The sequence below is a fragment of the Helobdella robusta genome, assembly GCF_000326865.2.
Source record: "Helobdella robusta unplaced genomic scaffold HELROscaffold_2, whole genome shotgun sequence".
NCBI lineage: Eukaryota > Metazoa > Annelida > Clitellata > Rhynchobdellida > Glossiphoniidae > Helobdella > Helobdella robusta.
This window is the reverse complement of record NW_008704083.1, coordinates 220,174-242,105: the sequence shown is the minus strand read 5'-3', so window position 1 is coordinate 242,105 and position 21,932 is coordinate 220,174. Positions and strand designations below refer to the sequence as shown.

General features: G+C 31.5%; 2 protein-coding genes across 2 annotated transcripts; both read right to left on the bottom strand.

The window, feature by feature from the left end:
- Window positions 1-3,388: 3,388 nt before the first annotated feature.
- On the bottom strand, window positions 3,389-9,089 carry HELRODRAFT_159908 (hypothetical protein; the record flags this gene model as incomplete). Its single annotated transcript, XM_009016952.1, has 6 exons — window positions 3,389-3,472; window positions 4,098-4,255; window positions 5,280-5,434; window positions 5,639-6,633; window positions 6,909-7,068; window positions 8,809-9,089. The coding sequence occupies 6 exons, from the start codon at window positions 9,087-9,089 to the stop codon at window positions 3,389-3,391; spliced, it is 1,833 nt and encodes a 610-aa protein (XP_009015200.1).
- A 7,165-nt stretch (window positions 9,090-16,254) lies between these two features.
- On the bottom strand, window positions 16,255-21,247 carry HELRODRAFT_159907 (hypothetical protein; the record flags this gene model as incomplete). The annotated part of the gene is made up of 2 exons (XM_009016951.1): window positions 16,255-17,725; window positions 21,174-21,247. 2 exons carry the CDS (start codon window positions 21,245-21,247, stop codon window positions 16,255-16,257), a joined length of 1,545 nt encoding a protein of 514 aa, XP_009015199.1.
- Window positions 21,248-21,932: the final 685 nt, after the last annotated feature.

The window sequence follows — 21,932 nt, the reverse complement described above, 5'->3', positions numbered from 1 at the left end:
ATTTTTTCCCATATGACGATTGTATAGAATAAAACAGCGTCAACAAAATGAACAAGAATGAAGAAACAACGACAAAATTTACAGAAATAACTCAAACATTAACGCGAAATTATAGACAACGACATCACCGTCAATGGTAACATAAACAACAACAACATTAAAACATCATAAACAACAACACCAACAACAACAACAACATCAACAACATCATCATCAACAACAACAATAAAACTACAAAAAAACAACAACAACATCATCATCAACATCAACAACATCATCATCAACAACAACAATAAAACTACAAAAACAACAACAACATTAACGTCGTCATCAACAATAACAAAACTACAAAAACAACAACAGCAGCAGTAGCAACAACAACAACAACAACACCATCTCCACCAACAACAATTTCTACAAGTTTGTTGACCCGATCCAACATTTATTTTGACAGGTAGAGGTAATGAACATGATCTCGAATTACAAAATTCTGATGCTGTAGACGCATTTTTACTTCATCAAATAATGCCATCATGATAATAATAATAATAATGATAATAATAATAATATTATTATTAATAATAATAATAATAAATAATATTTTTACCATACATGTTTATAAATACTAATAATTTATGTAGTTTAAATACATATTGTATGCTGTATAAGTATGCATCTATCTATCTTGATATCAAATAATAGTAATAATAGTAGCAGTAATGATAAAATTATAAAAATTACTTTCATTTAAAATGCCATCAAATTAGTTTTGCAATTCAGTTAGGACTAAAATTACTACTGTCTATACTTCTACTATATTTTATAAGCGGGGATCACTTTGTAATCTAATCCGACAACTGCAATATCAGTGCCAGACACCTTACCCCTAAGCCATCACTAGCCCATGTATATAAGATATATATATATATATATATATATATATATATATATATATATATATATAACGATAAATAATATTTATTAATTACATCTATTTTAAATAACTTTTAACACCACAACATCAGATGAATCTTAACAGCCAGCCAATTAAAAGTACGTACGTGAGTGACAGATGCGAGTAACTTATTCTTCACTAACAACCTTCTTGATTGATATGTTTGTAATATATTGATTACGTTGCATGTTATTCTGCTCTTGTTATAACATACATATGCATGCACACACACACACACACACACACACAAATATACATATGCAAACACACACACATACACACACACACGCATTCTGTTGTTGTCACAATATACATAGGTTACACACACATAACACATACACACAAATACACACGCTCATAACGCATACATACAAACACATACAAACGCCCATGTATGCCATGATTTATATTTGAAATGAGTACGTGAAATATTAACATGAAATTGCAACGTTGAGTCATTATTATTCATCTGACATAATTTTGTATCAAGTGGGGCTCTTATGAATTAGTGAGCCATTGAAAGTATTGTAAAAAATTTTGTTTATATTTAAACTTGAAAAAAGTGAAAAAGAGAGAGAGGGAAAGTGAAGAAAGAAAAAAAGGATAATTAGAGAAAGCGAGAGAAAGGGAAAGAGAAAGAGAGAGAAAGAGAGAGGAAGATAGTAAGAAAGAGAGGAAAACAAAAAGTGATTTAAATACAATTTTATAGCTAAATAAAAGGTAGGTTTAATTCGTCATTATAATCAAACACGCTAACAAGCAAGCACACATGCTGTTTCTTCTCCTTTTTCATCTTTTTCACTCTCTTTCTTTCTTTGCCTATCTGTCTCCCTCTCTTCCTCTCTTCTCTCTCTCTCTCTCTATCTCTCCTCTCTCTCTGCTAAGATCCGCTGAGTCTTTCTTTTTATATACACTAACACACATTTTATTGTCTTTCTCTCTCTCTCTCTCTCTCTCTCTCTCTATATATATATATATATATATATATATATCTCACTTGTGAGTTTAATGTTAAATGTTGAGTGTTTAATTTCGAGGAATTTATGTGTAAAACTTCAACGGTTGTAACTTTCTAAAGTATAATCAATCAAGTAAGACTCACACACTCACACACACACACACACACACACACACACACACACAAACACATACACACACATACAAACATACACATCTACACACACACACGTACATACGCAACAACATATATTTATTACTATTTATTTTTTTTTAGATTATCATAATTCTTCTAAATTTATTAAACTTTGCAGAGGTTTTTTGACGAATTAAAATGACCAGTTTGTTATCATTTGCAATTTTGTTGATTGCTGTGTCAAACTTCATTATAGCGACTACAGAAGGTTAGTAATTTTAGTGACAATGATGACGATGATGATGTGACGATGACAATGAAGACGAATATGTTGGTGGTGTAATGATAAACGATGGTTTTGATGGTTATGACGATGAAGATGACTCCCAGACCATGAAAGAGAAAAATATGGACGATTCTGCGTAAATTATAGTAATAAAAACATCCAAAATTATCAAAATGATGTTATCAACTTGAGAATTTCAAAAATCATCTTCCAAAGTAAAGAGACTAAACAGGAATTAGCAAAGAAAGCAGGATCCGACACGGAACTATTTTGGATGAAGATGATGGTGACTGAGATGATTAAGATGATCATAATGATGATGATTTGGAAGATGATGGTTCAGAGGATGATGAAGATAGCAATTGTTATGATAATGATGAGGATATTTTGGATGATGATGATGATGATACAGACAATGATACTGATGGTAGAATGATGGAAGTGAGCGAGTTTTTAAGATGTTGATGAATATTGCTTTCTGTTCTCAACATAAATTCTGGTATTTCGTTTAACAACATTCAAAATGAATTAAAAATAATATTTGAAAAAATACATCTTAAAATGCTATTTCAAATAATTTTTTAATTAGTTAAACCATTAATTAACAAAAATAACTTTTTATGTTTTTCATTTTTATTAAAAATAATTAAATTTAAATTTATGTTATAAAAAGTTTGTCCAACCCTCGACTGTTTCTGCCAATATGGATATGTGATGGATGCCAATGGGTGCAAGACATGTGAATGTACCGGTGATCCGTGTTGGGTTGGTTGAATGATTGGTTATTTGATTAGTTGGCTGATTGACTGATTGGTTGACTGGTTTGTTGACTGATTGAGTGATTGGTTGGTTGACTGGTCAAATGGCTGGTTGGTTGGTTAATTGTTTGAACTGTCGTTTAATTGATTTGTGGATAGTTTTGTTGATTAGTTCAATAATTCATTAATAGGATGATTGCTTGATTGATTAAATAATCGATTTTTGGTTAATCGTTTAAATTATTATAAAAGAGTGAACAATCCTTTTTTTGTAAGAAAAATTCATATTTCAACTTTCACTCAGGCAATAAGATGTACCTCTGATAGACCGTACTGCTACAACGGCGGTTGTCATAAGAATCCAAAAAACTGATTGAAAGCTAGTTGGAAGTTTCAGATAGCAGCAGAGTGAATTATTGAAGGGTGTGTACATTTTCAAGTTTAACTTGAAGTTGAAACTATTACTTTTCATATTTGAAATTCAAAAACTCAAGTTTGGATTAGAAATTATATCTTTGATGTAAAAATATTTCAACACAAAATTTGTTGGCGTTATTTGATCAAAAATTTTAAAATTAAATTATTCAAAGATATAAATCTATACAAACATGGATTCTAAAATTTTATATTAGCCAATATCAATTCTACAGAATTCAAATACGTTGCTTGCAATCCTACAGATTTGTAAGCGATTAATTTAATTTTTCAATCTTAAAATATAGAAAAAAAATTTTGACACAAATAAATTATAAATAATTAACAAAAAATAAAAATATATGTAATAATAAGGTGAATTTACAGGTAAATAAAAATTGTTATTCATAACAAAAACTAAAAAATTATGAAAATAAAACCAGCTAAACAAACACAAACCCCTAATAAACGTAGCCCCACTAAGCCAACTACCACAGATGCAGAACTTCTGGCAAAACACTTTTCCACGTACAACATGCTGCCAGCTCGTATCGTCACATTATCGTTTGAAATTTTAAACACCTGACTTACCAATTCTTTCTTCTCGTTCGACCTGACAAATCCCAATCCTCCCATGTTTTCAGTTTGGGCCAGACAGCCGAAGTATATTTCCAATTCACCACCAAACTCCATTTTTGCTATTGATATGCCGGTTATCAGGTTGGCTAATGGCGGATCTGTTTCTGAGACTGTGCGGTTTGAACAAAAAATTTTAGTAATAATAATTTTGTATTTTCGTATATTTTAAAAATTAATAATAAATTTGTATAAAGAGCTTATTGCCGTTAAATATAAATTTTTGTGCTTTTGCCTACTGTGTCTAATGGCTATTTAAAGTTGTAAGATTGTTATAAAAAAAAAATTTCAAAAAGAATAACATTCGGTTTTCACAGCTACATAAAAAGTTCATCCCATCTTTAACAGAGCGCAAAAATGAACCTCAAACAAACAAACAAACATCAGATCAGAGGTGCCAAAAACGTCGTTACGTAATTTTTCAACAGGTATAAACATTCACAGACGAAAATGCACATTCAATAGCGTAACATATAAGGAGTCAGTCAGAGGCACATAGAAAATATATTCATACACATTCTCACATATTTTCCATCAACACATATGGTCTCTCTCTTTCTCACACACACACACACACACACACACACACATACACACACACACACACACACATTCTTACACAAACAGACTAACACACAAACACACACAAACAGACTCTCACACACATACATACACATGCATATATGAACAAGCATGCATAAGCTTGATATTGGAATATTGATTCCATCCGACTGACTAAACGCTAGAGGATCTAAATAGAAGACGGTTTAATCAATCGTGCCCATGAGATGGTTCAGTCAACTGTACGTGATTCATATTTCGATTGTCCTTACCCTCCATGCTATGATTCATCATTTCAATATCATTATGTCACATTTGATGGCTATTATTATGCAGCCAACTATTTTAAAATCATTCTTCTTAAGTCTGTTTCGTTCACATCAATGTTCATCTTTTTGAGTGGTTTATCTTCATTCTTCTTAAGTCTGTTTCGTTCACATCAATGTTCATCTTTTTGAGTGGTTTATCTTATATTTTATGTCTTGCATGAATGAAAAAAGATAAACGTTTAACATTTTTTAATCTAAAACATTTATAACAGTGATACAACATTTTGCGTCTCTCATAAGTATATACCTTCACAAACTTCGCTGGCCTTTCCAGTTTCGAGATGCGTTCGAACCCCAGACAGCTGACCATTTATCCATCGACCGCAGACGATGTGGTCAATAGCTGCCCAGCATAAACACTTGTTCTTGTAACTCAAACCACCCAGTTGGTTTAGAAGAAATCTGTTGATTAAATGTTTTAAAAAAATATTTTTATTCGTCTGATATTTATCAATAAATTGCTTTTGTTACTAATAAACTAATAAACTTATTAACTAAAATAAAATTATTAGATGAATTTTCGTCTAGATTCGTATTTAAAAAATTTAAAAAGTTCATGATTTCGTATAACCAAAAGTGTTAAAATTTTATAATAATGTATCTGACTTGAAATAATATGAATCGATGAACTTCTCATAGATAACACCGAAGTTCTGTGACCGATTTGAAACGGCGTACAGCTGAACTATCGACTCGATAAAGGATGAGGCTTTGCTTGAGTCTGTCGACGAGATATTTGAAATTTTTAAAATTTGGATAAAGAAGTAGAGAACCTGCTTGTCTGGCACTACAAGTAAGACATCCAATGGACGGAAGGAATTCGTACCCACGTACTGTTCTTTAACAATTTCCGACACGTGAGTGGAGCATTCCAGCAAATCAAACAAACTATCCGTGGCTAATATCGGGTATTCCAGTTCAGATCCGTCTCTGCATTTGGAATGTAACTCTCGAATCTCTATAACGTTGGTTTTCAATTTTATATCAGACAGATCAAACTTTTGTAAAACGAAGAAAATTTTTTTATCGTGAATCGCGAATGGTCCAATTTTAGCAAAATCTAAACTTTTCGCTTCTTTGTATAACAAAACAAGCTGATGGTTCAAGTTGCTTTGCTGAAAATTGTTTGTTTTTGATTCGGTATCAATGTTTTTATCATGTAAATCGTTCTTCTTAGATCTCAAGTTGTGAATTTTTCCCTTTACATTTACTTCAGAAGATGCCAGTTTCAAAATATTCTCAAACTTGTCTCTGCGATCGCGCAAGTCACTATAGTCTAACAGTGTATAATTCGAAAATAGCTTGCCACAGAGCGATCCGATCAGGAGCGTGAAACGACTCTCATCCTTGGCGGCAGTTTGCATTAAAAGGAGATTGTTGGTGGAGTCAAACGATAGCGACAGGACTTGTAATGAAATGTTGCCTTTCAGATTCTTAATATCCTGGTAATACTTGATGTGTGGGCGGCTCATTAACACATGTGGCGATAATGTACTCGTGTTAAACTGACTGGTGCCTTGAGTCGAATGCTTTGCTTGGCTGCTCATTAATAATGAGTCTTCTGGCTTTTCTATCGTGTTATGTTGTTCGTGGATCAAATACTTAAAAAAATATTAAGAAAGTTTATTCAATAAGAAATTCAAAATTTTAAAAGTTAATTCTTTTTAAATAGTAATGATTTATTAACATATTAATTTAAAATGAAAGTGTCAGATCAAAATAACTTGATATAACCATAACATAATGTAATATGACACAATACTAAAAAGATATAAAGACTGTTACACAATGGAGTGCATAATTTTGTCCGCACCAATTGGTTTAAAAAAATTTGTCATAAAAATTAATAAAAAAAGAAATCGACAGTTGAACTAACTTCAATCCTGTCCAGAAATGAACCCTGCGACAACTGAATAGTTGTAGAATAAAAGAGACCATCCATGTGATAGAATGATCTATCGTGATGTGATACATTACTATGTGCAGTTCTTAAGAGAATAATGGCGGTTAATATTGAAAGAATCATTTTCGGGCAACTAGTTTCAATTCATTCAATCAAAATAGAAAATTATAATTTTCTTTGATCTTAATAATGTCATTAAAAAAGTAATTGTGCTAAAAATAAAAAGTTTGCTAATACTTTTGTTACAACAAACGCTTAAAATCATTACATAATAACAATTTTAGAATTAGACATCATAATAAACAGAAAAAAAACACGATAAACAGTAAAATTAAAATCAGAATGACACAATTACTCTACATTAAGTTAATATTAGAATTAATATCGAAATGTCTGGCGATAAATAAAGCATAAAAACGCAGGACTGTTATTCTAATGGATTGACCATGCACAGCCAATAGTACCCCTCTCGTTCTCCGTTCATTTCCCTCTCTTCCTTTTTATTCTCTCACTTTTTCTCTATGCTCTTTTCCATCTTTCTCTCTCGTTTTTTCTTTTTTTTCTCTCTTTTGTTTCTTCATTTTTTCCAATTTTGTATCTTTATTTACAAAATTTCCTTCTACTTGCACCTCATTTTTCCTTCTCTTGAAGATTTTTTACTCTCATTAATAATCTGATTGAATTTTTTTTTCTTGCTGAGTTTATAAGTTTAACAAAAGTTTAACAAGTTTATAAGTTTAACGTTGTGCACCTATTTGTTAAGGTTGCATGGAATAGATAGCCAAACATCGTTAGCGCTACCATATATTACAAAGCATGCATGTTGTTCCATTATCATTCACGGAGCAAGGAAGTTATTTTCCCGTGTTTATAGAATTGAAAAAAAAATCCAATGGTTGTTTTAAGGATTAATTAGAAAATAATATGATTGTGAATTATAATACCAGTTACAAATTAATATGCAAGTAAATCCGAGATTGACCTATATAAATAAGCAATTAAAAGAAAATATTGTAACTTATAGTGTTATATATAAACTGGTTGAATCAGCAAAAAAAAAACAAAAACAAAAAATGTTGCAAAAAAGAAATGAAGCGAACAGATATATTAGTCAGGCAATGTCCAATCGCGAACTAACACGCCTTGCAATAAATCAAATACATTGGTGTATAATGTTTATAGAGAATTATTAAAAAAACATTTATAATTTTATTTTATAATAAAGAGCATTTAGTTTTATCAAATAAATTAATAGATTATGTATTTATAAACGTTTGCATGTATATTTACTTGTGCTTATACGTGCATGTTTAATATAAGCACATAAGCCTTTGTATATGCAATTTGTATGTGCTTATCTCTGCCATCAAAAGATCGTATCCCCTTACCAACCAGTCACATTCATCCAGCTGTCGGTCATCTCTGAAATAAATATCTCTCTCTTTCTTTCCCGCTTTTCCTCTCTCTTCTTCTCTTTTCCCTTCTCTCTTCTTCTCTCTCTCCTTCTCTTTCTCTCCTTCTCTCTCTCTTTTCCTCCTATTTTTTGTTTCTCTCTGCCTCTCACTCACTTCCTTCTTCTTTCGTTCTTTTTTTATGTATTTTTCTCTTTTTCTCTCTCTTTCATTCTTTTTCTCCAATTTTTTTTCTTTCTTTTTCTCTCTCTCTCTTTCTCTCTTTTTCTTTCCATGTTTTTACTTCATATATTTAACACACATTTCCTGAACATTATCGCATGAAAGATCATCTAGTGATACATGAATGAGTAATCACATGTAAGCATTTGCACATCATAAACATCGTGCAAGTTGCGAAATCTAAATTTTAAAATCCGAAAAATTAAAATTTAAAAATAGCTCCAAAATTTTTTTTTTACCACAAATGACTTCTTTCAAATTTCATGATCTCGCTCGGGTCCGATTCATCCATGCAGCTCTGCACATCCAGCCAATCGTTATAATTTCTTATCTCATTTCTGCAAGCCATCGACCAAGCGAGGTCAGCCTTCTCTTTATTATTATTATTATTATTATTATTATTATTATTATTTCCATTTTTCCGGTCGTCACCATCTTGTACATCATAATCACCATCATCGCCATCATCTTTTTGTATTTTTTGCCATTGTTTCGTCATCTTCTTCTTCGCCACCACCATATTTTAATATCTTTTTCCTTCGTGCCTATTAATATTTAAATGGTTTATTTAAACTTCAAGTTTGGATGAGGTTTTTGGCTTTTTTATGATTTTACAACAAAATATTAAAAGGTGCCTTAAAAAAGAAAGCTAATCTACTATCACGAACCCACTATCTTATTCTGTTAACAAATCTCAGTCATCCGTTTAACTTTTTTGGAAAAATTTTTTTTTATTTAAAATGATAAATCATCATCATATTCTATTAACAAATCTTGTACATTCCTCTAAATTTTGGATTACTTTTCTATGTAAGTGTGTTCATGGCTTATGTATGTTAAAACGTATGCGTGTGTGTGTATACGTCCATGTGTGGGTACGCGTGTATGTATATATTTACATGTGCACTTGTGCTTTGACTTCTTCATCCAAGATTTTTAATCAGCGAGTCACAGAGAGCAGAGTTCATAATGTCAAGAGTGCCAATTTAAGCCTGTACGAATGTCTTCAAGCTCGTCAGAACGGGGGAAATGGATGATTTCGAATTGCGATGTTATCTTACATGATGACACAATTTTAATTGAATTAGTTAGTTGGGATTAAAGTTAATTAACTTGAAATTTATGTTTTTAGCTACTTTAAGTTTTATTAAAAGTTATTATCATCGTTATCTTTGACTGGAATCCAAATGATCACCATTGCTACTATCAAAACCATTCATTGCAACTAACATCTAGGTTGATATGTCTACTAGTACGAAAAACGAGATACATTCATTAATTTGGTGGAGCAATATCGTCGTAATGGTTTAATTACTTGCTTGACCGATGGGATTGTTTGCTTTCAGAGATGCAGTCACATGTCTACGTTTGAGTGATGGTGCTGCTGTTTGTATATGGTTGTTTGGTCTTTATGTATGCTAATGTTTGTATATCTTTGTTTGTATGTTTTTGCCTGGCGTTTAAGTATATGTTGTTTGTATGATTTTGTGGTTTTATGTTATGCTATGTTATGATTGTTGCGATGGTGAATGTTTATTTTAAGCGTAATCATTTTCATCAACCATCTTAAGCTGTGGAGTCATTATTATTATTATTATTATTATCATCATCATCGTATTCCTCATCGTTATCATCTCATCAGACCAAAATGACGTCAGGAAGTAACTGCAATTACGTCATAAAACACGGAAAGGAAGGTCTCTTTGAAACGAGCCAGTCATCTTACGACCAATTCATCTATTATCCACTTAGTTTGGATCCTAATAAATCCATTGGTATCCATTATATTTTATGCTTGGATTAAAATTCGACTCAGAAAACCTGTTATTTATTTAACTTTGTAGTCTCATTTCTTTGTTTTTTCATCGAATCCCACAATATTTTAAATTTAAATGATGAATTAATGACAGAGTTATAGTCAAAGGGCGACAGGGGTTTTTTTTTCCATTAACAGAGTCCTGAAATTATATAACCACTTTATAAGGTGAGAGTAAAAAAATAAACTATGTGAACTGAGTGAATAAACAAGTTAAAATAATCTGATTCGCTAGATGTTACAAAGAATCTTATACAAATTAAAAAAATTATTTCATATAGGTGTGTTAAAAAACATAAAATCTGTCAAATATGTATATTTGACAAATATCAATTGCATACAGTACTGAGTTATAAATTTTATAAAATTGCTTTTCTTCACTAATAAAACATAAAAGCCCTTTAAAAATAGTTTGACTCGTGTTATACTTGTATGACAAAACCAATTGTTGCAAGGTAATTTAATCAAACACAACTAAAAGAGTCTAAAAACGTAAAGTACTTTGATACATTCCTGTGAAGATTTTGGAAACGAATTAAATGTTTTAAAATCATTATAAATTAATTTCAACATTAAAAATGACGCAACTTTATTTAAAAATCATGAAAATGAAAAATTATTAAAAACTGCTAAACAAAACGCAGTAAGACAAAAGCAAAAACTCACAAAATTTGTAACAAACAATAGCGAGCTCAAGTTCAACATGAGATCATGTTGAATTATTGATTGAAATTATAAACTTCCAACACAAACGAGACGAAACAAAATGTCATATAGGAATAATGATATATAAATGTTACAGAACCTGTAATATAATACATACCAAATAATAAAGAGCACATACATCACAGAATAAGATTAAAGTGAATTTTTGTCATCTGTTTAATTTTATATACAAAGCCATTATAGTAAACAACAACCAGGCCTCAAACAAACAAAAAATAATTCCAACACGCATACAAACACTCACAAAAAACATACAAACACACGCACTAAAAAAACATACAAACTCACTCGAAAATATACAACAAACACAAATACGCACAAACATACAAACCGACACACAAACAAAAATACAAAACATTGAAAAGCGAAGAAGCAACGACAAAAGACAAAATTCTGTTAGAAATATTTTTCCTTGCATTCACCTCACACAATATTTTCATTATCTCATTGCAGCCAGCATTAGTTCAGCTACTTAATCTGGCGCAAAACCCCTCGTGACGCCATTCTTGCTTTTGTTGTTGGCAGTCTTTGTTGTTTTCTTTTGTGTTGTTGTTGTCTTTGTTTTTGTTGTTATCTCTGTTGTTGTTGTCTTTGAAGTAGTAATAGTAGTTGTAGTAGTAGTAGTAGTAGTAGTAGTAGTAGTAATAGTAGTTGTAGTAGCGACAGTAGTAATGGTTGTTGTTTTTTAAGTTGCCTAGTTTCAAATAAGAATCGACCATCCCTATTAAACATCTTTCATCACGTGAAATGTGTGTGATGCGAGGTTTACGCGCGCGTGTGTGTGTCAGTGTGTGTGTGTCTGTGTGGTTTTGGTATGTGCGTATGTATGTGTCGTTCATGCTTTAAGAACAAGTGAAGTAAAAAAGACACTGACAATTTTTTTTTATTTTATGACGTGCATTATCTTTCTTAAAATTGTTGTAACTATCTTCACAAGGTTTTTACATGTTTGTTTCGCCATTTTTTTACTATTTTTTTTCTTCAAAAAATCTTAGTTTTCAAGGTTGTTATGATCGTGTTTTTGTGTGTTTTTTATAACGTTTGTGTTGCTTGTGTTTCTAAAACTGACTATAACTATTTCGATTTGTTGTTAATACAAATGAAAGATCTCTCTATATGTTCATATATGATCACAAATCATTTTGAATGCTTGAATTTGCTTTAATTATCACTTCTATTTTGTTTACAAAATTTCATAGTAAACTTGATTTTGGCCTCTGTGTCATTTTTTATAACAAATAAATAAAAAAACTTTATAATATTATTTGAATTTTAATAATCATTTTTAGCCGTCTTTCACTTGCTTACCGGCACTCCATCTGGTGACGCTGCTTCATTCCAACTAGGCGATAAACAACACTTTTTCCATGAAGCAACTTTCCAGTGCTATTAATATTTCCGATAGCATGCACACAAACTGATTCACTCACACACACGTAGCACACATAAAAACACACACACAACAACACACACCAACACATAAAGACTCACTCATATACATCTCCACAAATATGTAAAAATACTTTTGTATACTCATTCATATACCCACCGACACACACACACACACACACACACACACACACACACACACACACACACACGTACACACACTCACACACACGTACACACACACGCGCGCACTACAGAAATACAAACAGCACAATAAAGTCAATGAATGCTAAACGAAGTGCGTCCCATGTCTGTGTTATTGTCTCTGCGTAGAACAACAATCATACGAACAATCTTGGCAATAAACATGAAATGTGATCTGTATCACTGTTTATGTCTGCTTGTTTGTGTGTGTGTGTGTTTGTTGATGAATTTGAACGTAATGGTTTGCGAGTTGTTGTGTGTATATGTTGTCATATCCGTTTGTATGTTTTTGTATATATGTTTGTATATGTTTATATATATATATATATGTATGTATGTGTATAGGCATAGGTTTGTGCGTTGTTCTTGTGTTGTTACATCCATATGCATGTATGCTTACGAGCCTTGTTTGTGGGTCTGCTTTTTTTCTCAAACATTCTATTCAGTAATAATTTTACACTCTACAGATATAAGCGAGAATGTGTGGTGAAGCTCTTGTAAACAAGTTCAAACTCTTTATATATCGATTCGTTTTGCTACCATAGACTTTCATAAAATAAACTAACAACACTTGGTTAATTATTCTTTATCTTATTCATTGAATGTTACAGTTTTTCAAAAAAATTAATAAATTCAGATTGAAAATTATCCCTAAAATCCCTAGACGTAGCTAAACAATTAAACATTGTTGAAAGGAAGAGCAATCGGCATGAAGAAACTGTCGTCTCCGAACGTAACGCAACAATTCGAATGATATTTTTCTCATTATTTCCGCTCGTGAAGGAGTCATTATAGAGAGAGAGGCCTCTTTTTAACGAGAAAATCTAAAAAGTACTTAGAGCTATTAAGTACTGCGAGTAAGTACATTGAGTTCATTCTGAACATGGAGTTCTTTCGCTCGGAAACATGTTCATATTATATTATCGTCATCATCAACATCGTTAGCGCAATCGTAATTATTCTCATCATCATCATCGTCGTCGTCGTCATATGCATCATCTTCTTTTTTATTATCATTATTATCATTCATCATTACAATCATCATTGTGATCATTGACATCATCGTCCTCATCACCACCACCAGCACCATCATCATCATCATCATCACCCCTACCACCATCATCATCATCATCTTTTTCTTCTTCATTCTTACAACCATCAACACTCGATGCCTTTACAATCCAATTAAACCGACCTAATCACATTCTTTCATTATATACTCGAATACATCGAACTTCGTTATAACAAAGTGTCTCTGCAGCATTGCAACCAGTGCAAACACACAAATATCGAATACTCTACACTCTTACCAATTGTGTATCCGATATATCCGGGATTTATACCCGAATAAACTTCGATATATCAAAACTAAATTGCACCACTAGCTGAGAATGATGATGACGATGGTTGTGACTGAAACTACGAAAATTGGGGTAGAATGATTAGAAAATAAATGGTAATGACTTTGATGATGTTGATGATGATGATGATGATGAATGATGATGGTGATTGTGATGATGATGATGAATGATGATGGTGATGGTGATGATGATGATGAATGATGATGGTGATGTTGATGATGATGATGAATGATGATGGTGATGTTGATGATGATGATGAATGATGATGATGATGATGTTGATGATGATGAAAATGATGATGGTGATGATGGTGGTGGTGATGAAAACAATAACCATTAATTGAAATCAAGAATGATTAAAAATGAAACTATAAAAAAGTAGAGTATTATTAAAATGGAAGTTGGCTTAAAAACTGCAAAAATTAAAAAGATCCCATGATAATGGTAACATCGTTTGCTGATGATAACATTACTACAACAAAACCATTATTTTCTCGAAAATGATGATGATGACGACGACGCTGATGGCCGCGATGATGACGATATGATGATAAAGTGTCGAAATAATATGCCTCGCTAACCTTAGGCCGTGAACTATTAGAGACGAAACACGAGAACCAATGGCTGATTTATTTCGACAATCAATCGTAACATGTAAACCGTGTTATAACATTTGTGGACGATTAAAATAAGAAAAAAAATAGAAATTATTAGAATTAAAATAATAATTAATAATAATTTTATTAATAATAAAAAAAAATAATAATTATTATTTTTAAAAATAGTTATGGTAAAATTTTTTATTATTGAACGTAAATAATTACATTTATGGTTAATTTTTCCATATTTTTTATAAAAAAATGTAATCAGATCTAATAATTTTTTTTTACCTTAAACAAAGATAAAACAATACATCAAGTGTTTTTTTCATATAGTATTGGACAATATTATTGCAACTTTCACATACTGAAACACAATAAATGAATATTAAAAACACACACACATACACAGACAGACACATACACGCACACACACATAAACACACACACACAGACACACACATATACTTTTTTAAATCCTGCTCTTACAATGACACCATTAACAACAACAATAAAAACAACAGCAATAATATTAATGAAATTAATATAAGAACTAAACTAAAAAATACACATTGGGAGTAATAATAAAAATAAAATACAAATAGTTATAATAGATTGTTATCACAATTTCACGACAATTAATAGTTAGCAGCGTGTTACATTTGTTCAGTTTTCACGGCAAATTTTTTCTTCCATGAAGAATTATAACAATGTATTGTTACTAAGAAAAATTGAAGTCAAGTAAACATTTCTTAATAAATATAGTATAGTTGGCTTTCATTATTTTTAATTCAATTATGTTTGTTAATTTAATTAATCGGTTAATAACTAAGTTTTTTCACAAATAAGGAGTAACACAAATGAAATAAGATAATTGTTTAATTAATTTTGCAGTGAAAGAACCACGTAAAACAACGTTTGATTAAGTTTTAATCAAAAAAAATATTCAAAAATTAAATATGTAAGCCTCAATGATAAATGTTTTTAAAAAAATTTAATTAGAATAAATTCTTTGGCGTGAATGTAATAAAATAATAATGATAATATTAAATCATAATAACAATAATAATAAATATAGTAATAAAAATGTTTTTTTTTTATTTATATTTATTTACATTTCGCATTAGCGTACATTTCATCAACGTTTTGTGATCAAATTAAATTGAAATGAATTACTGACATTACAAGTTTGAAATTAATTCTTGTCCAGTAACATCTTGTCCACTCAAGTTAGTTAAATCATTTAGATGGGACGTTTATAGCGAAGTTTCGATAAAACGAAGTTGTTTATATGTACAGAATAATTGTTACATTGTTTGTGTGTGTGTATAAAAATAGATTAAAATGCCAACCATCCAACAAGCTAGCTAGCCAATTAATCAACCAATCAACCAGCCAGACAGTTTGACCAACCAACCGACTGACCGACTGACCGATCAATCTACTATTCTATCAATGAATCAATCAATGAATCAATCAATGAATCAATCAATCAATGAATCAATCAATCAATCAACCAATCAATCAATCAGTCATTTGTTCAATCAATCAATCAAACTATCATTAATCCTTTATTAGGTCATAAACGTTTTTAAAACATTATCGTATCATTGTCAAATTGACGATTGTTCATGGGAAATTTAATGTAACGATTGTTATCTTCGTCGTCATTGATGTTGTTGTTGTTTGTCATTGAAGTGCTGTTGTTGTTGTTGTTTGTCAATGTCGTTGATGTTGTTGACGTTGTGTTGTTGGATTCTATAGAGGAAATTGGGAGGTTGTTGTTGGTAATGTTATTGCATGTGGTGAAACAGTTATTGATAATGTTCTTTGGCGGCGATAAGTTGTTGTGGATGATGTTATTTAAAGTTGAGTTGTTGGTGTTGATGAGTTTGTTGTTGAAATTTCTGTTAACGGTCTGGCATGTATACGATCTTTGATTGTCTGTTTTTATGTTGTTGTTGTTGCTGTTGTTGTTGTTTTTGTTTACATTAATTGTGTTGTTGTTTGGCTTGCTGCTTACAAAAGTGTTAGTACTCTTGATGTCGTTGCTGCTGATGTCATTCTTGATTATGACATCATTGCTGTTGCTGTTGCTGTTGTTGTTGATGGTAACAAATTTATTAAAATCGGTTTGACCTATTTGCTGATTTTGAACGTTTTTATGCGCCAGCATCTCCACGAGTGGCGGGTTTAGCAACTTCTTTGGCTGATTGGTCACATTTATGGGGTTGCCGATTGTGGAGTTTGAGACGTTCGTGGGAGATGTTGGAGATAGGGCTGACAAATTGTTTAAAAAATGTTGTTGAGATTTTGATGAAAGGCGTGATTGTTGGTGATGCGGTCTATGTGTGTGGTTGTAGAATGTTACATCGTTGTTGCAGAACGTGACCGATGGCTTGGCGGTGTTCTCTTTCATGAGCATTCGGTTTATTGGCAAGGTAGATACATTACAATAATTGTTGGCGATGCTGTTGTTATTGTTTATGTTGTCGTTGTTGATGTTGTTAAACATGATGTTGTTGGTTTTGTTGTGGGGCCTGTTGTTGAATGTGTTGCTGTTGCATGCGATGTTGTTGCTGTTGGTGGTGGTGGTGGTGATGATGTTGTGTTTGTTGTTGTGGTTTTGAGAGTTGAAATGAAGCAGACGCTTGTTGTATTTAGAGTTTTTGTAATCATTCACGTTTCCGGGATTGTGCGCAACAAAGTTGGGATCATCGCAACTGTTAAAATGTGTGTTGTCCTTGTTGTTGCAAGACTGTTGGTCGCACGTTGCAACATTCACAGCATCAAACGTCGTCTCATAGAGGACGCCATCTGAATACAAACTCTTCACGATGTTTGTCCTAGTCGTTGTTGCTGAATTGTTGAAATTGTTTTGTTGCATTTGCAGATGTTGTTGATGGTGGTTTGTTGATGTTGTGTAGTAGTTGATGTTGTTGTTGCTGATGTTGTTGTTGCTGTTGTTGATGTTTGGTAGCATGGGTGTGCTGATTGCAGCGGTTGGATCGTCCTTCTGCTTCGATAGATCGTCATCTTTGGTTTCTTGGGCAACTAATTTTCTGTTTATTTGTTTGTTTGTTTATTTGTTGTTCAAAAAATAATTTTTCTTGCAGACCCTGCAACTTTAAATTTTTCCAAGCAAAAGTTTTAATCAACAGATGTTTGCACTAATGAAAGAATCGACATTCAAACTCAAATGGAAACAAACGAATACCAGGGAAAACTTTCAAGAGAAAGTTATCAGCAAAAGTAATGGAATGCTCTCAAAAGGTGAAAACGAAACGACAAAAAATTTAGCAAAATAAAAAAGAAAAAATAATAATTTAGCAAAATAAAAAAGAGATCTATAAAAAAATAAAAAAGAAATGACGTACGAATAAAAATAGCAGCAGTGACGTCACAAGTTGCGCTTCACAAACGAGTGCAGAAGAATAAAAGGAGTCTGACGTCATGGTCGTGAGTGTGACGTATATAAATAAATAAATAAACGCGTACATCCTTCGCATTTTGCGCTGGATACACATTTTTATTTTCATGTTCGTGTGCGTGCACACACGTGTATGTGCGTGTACGTGTGTGCATGTGGAGATGTGTGTGCAGGTGTATGTTTTTCATGTGCGTGTGCATGTGTTTTATGCGCGTGTCAAGGTTAACACGTTTGTGGATGTACGTTATTTGCGATGGTTTGGAAAGATTTCAACGGATGAAAATTAGGATAGATGAATATCGTAAAAACCGCGGGAATGGTGGAATTACGTTATATAATTAATTATCGTAATCTTGTTATATTTGTTATCTTTATTACTCGTCAATCGGTTGTTAACTATAGAATCTTTTCATACCATAGAGGATTGTAAAGATCTACTGCAGAGACTGTATAAGGAGCAGAGTGGCGATGTCAAAAGCGAGGTTTGAAGCGAAGTCGTAAATGTGATTTATGTAGTTACTCGGATTAGTTTGGTGTTTCTATTACTGCTAGCAATCAAATAAAAGTTCAACAAAGTTTGCGTTTGAAGCAGCTGTGTTCATCTATCAAAAATTTTGTTGGAAGCTACATCACTGGTGATGGAAATATAGAGATCGTTTAAAGTTTATAAAATTGGTGTTGGTAGTAACGAGCGTTCAAAGGTTACAACAAAATGAATAATTTGTTTGCAAGTTTTTTCAATTGTTTTTACTTTATGTAATTTTTTAACATTAATTATTAGTAAACTTAAAGTAAAAGTTTTATTAAAATGAGAAATATGATGGTGCTGGAGAAAATAAAAAAATTATTTCTTGTAAAAAATATCTACTTGTGTGAACAAAAGAATCAAACTGTATTTGCGTGTGTTTGCGTGTGTGTGTGTTTGCGTGTGTGTGTGCTTGCGTGTGTGTGTATGTGTGTGTATGTGTGCATTCGCGCGCTTGCATGTTTGCAGCGAGAGAGGAGTTGATCGTCTGACAGATATGTGTGAGACTCATTTGTTTTAACTATAAAAACCTCTGCTCATTTATTTATGTGTTTGGTTGGCTGGTTGTTTGTTAGTTTGTTTACTTGTGTGTGTGTCTTTGCATGTTGTATATCTACTCTCAAAGGTGTTTCTATGTTTGAGTGATTGTGTAAAGTGTCTTCGTATGTAGGCTTGTGTTTACATGTAATATATTTACAAATTTGTTTGCAAATGAAAGAATTATAACTCAGAAATCTATTTTCATGTTCATTTAAATTTTTTGATTTGATTTGGTATTTTTTTAGTTTTGTAAATTTATGGGGCACATTGTTGAACGAGTGTTTAAAATGTGTATAGAGTTGTCCAAGAACATTGTATAGTTGGGCAAGAAATCACATTCATATCTGTATTGGTTTTCGTGTTTATTGTTCCTAATTGAGTTAATAAATAAAGTTTTTCATGTTTGGCTGGAGGGTAGTTTATTGCCATCATTTGCACGGCTCAGTAATGCTTTTTGTAAAAAATATAATAAGTCAAGATGAATGGATGGTGATGCAAATGAAAGAAATATGAAGTAAGGAAATAAATATAAAAATTTAAATAATAAAAGGAATTTTTGAAAAAAAAATTAATAATAAAATCATCAAAAAAAAATGAAACGCTTTTCAAAATTAATTGCGACAAAACTGATACATTATAAAATTAACATCAGCCAACATTAAAAAACAAATACGAAAAATCCAAATGACAAAATACCAAAAAATACACCTTCGATACAAAGAAAACAATAAAAATTGAATCCTCGCAAACCATAAACGAGGAGACTCGCTGAGAAGCATGCAGTTGATGCCCTACCTTGGGCTAATCGTGAGGTGTGAGTGCGGTGAAGAATGGAGAGAACAAATTATAACTGAATGTAAAATTGTGAAATCAAAAGTTGAAAGTAAACGAGGAAAAGATAGAGAAAGTGAAAGAAAGAAAGAAAAAAAGAATGAGAAAGATAAAGCAGAGAGAGAGAAAAAGAGAGAGAGAGAGAAACAGCAAATTAAAATAACTTAGAATAGAATAAAATTGTGAAAGTTGAGAGTAAAGGAGTAGAGAGAAAGAGAAAAAGAAAATGAAAGAGAGAGAAAAAGAAGGATAGAGAGAGAGATAGAGAGAGATAGCAAATTAAAAAAACTTCGGATAGAGCAAAGAAAGTGACAAATATAAAGAGAGTTAAAAATTTGAAAAGAAGAGAAAGATAAAAAGAGAGAGATAGAGTTCAATTATAAAGAATTGAAAGAATGGGAAAGAGAGGGAAAGAGAAAAAGAAAACATGAAAAAAGGTAAGAAAGAGATGGAAAGAGAGAGAGAGAGAGAGAGAGAGAGAGAAAGAAAGAAAGTGAGATAAAGAGAGTGCTGGAGAAAAAAGTTGAGAGAATGAAATTGAAGTCATTCTGTAATAAAAATAATGGAAAAAATTAAAATTATATAATCACGCAATCAAATCCCAAAAATATCAAATTATCTTTAAAACAGACAAACAAAAAAAAACAAACAAAAAACATACAAAAGAAAATGCAATACAATACAAACTGTGAAGTGAGGATAATAAAATTTGATTTGATGGGGTAAAATATTAAACGTCTAGGTGAGAAATTTTTTCACGAAATAAAATAAAAATTATTCATTGAAAATTGGTGAAAAATGTTTAATTTTTCAATTGAAGTTCTGAATTTTCTGAATACTTTTTTAATTCGCCATTGAATTGAATCGCCATTTTTTATGTTTGGCTCCTATTTTGTTTTGTTTTTTTTTCATCACATGATTATCACCATTACTACTATTACCATCATCATATCATCATCATCATCATCATCATCATGAACATTGTTCTAGTCATCATCATCATCACATCCCACAACAATCATCACCATCACAACAATCATCATCGACTTTTTCTTTTTTCAGTATTTATTATCATCATCACCACCACCATCATCATCATTCATATCATCACCATCGCCATAATTATCATTATCCTTTTCATCATCTTAATTATCTTCATTATCATCATCATCATCATTACAACCTGTAATGTTTGACGAGGCAGATGAGGGAGATAACGAGAAGAGAGAGAACCAGTAGGATGCCAGATACTGTCATTGTGAAATATGCTGTCGGAATCACAAATCATTTTGTTATTCATTCATTTATTTTGTTTTTATTTATTAATAAAACTAAATATATTTTTTATCTTATTTTTTAAATTTTTACATCTCTAATAAACAAAACTGGTAAAATCATAATTTTCAAAGATCCTAAATTCCTTAAAATGTTTTTATAAAACAATTTGCTAAACAACATTTTTTTTAAATTAAAAGAACTTAATTTGCATTAAGATAATAAAACAACTGACAAAATACATAAAGAAATCGTTGTAAATTCAATCAATTAGTCAATCAACAATCTAATTAATCAATTATTCATAAATTTAACCAGCCAATCAATCAATCAACTAGCAAACCAGCCATCCAACACTGAAACCTACCTATAAACAAATCTACAAACAGTTAGCAATTTATTTAATCAATCACTCTATCAGCCAATCAACCGACAAACCTACCAACCAACCAATCAACGGACCAACCAACCAACCAACCAATCAACCAACCAACCAATCAACCAACCAACCAACCAACTATCCATCCAACCTACCAACCAACCGACCAACCTACCAACCTACCAACCAACCAACCAACCAACCAATCAACCAATCAACCAACCTACCAACCTACCAACCTACCAACCAACCAACCAACCAATCAACCAATCAACCAACCAGCTCCAA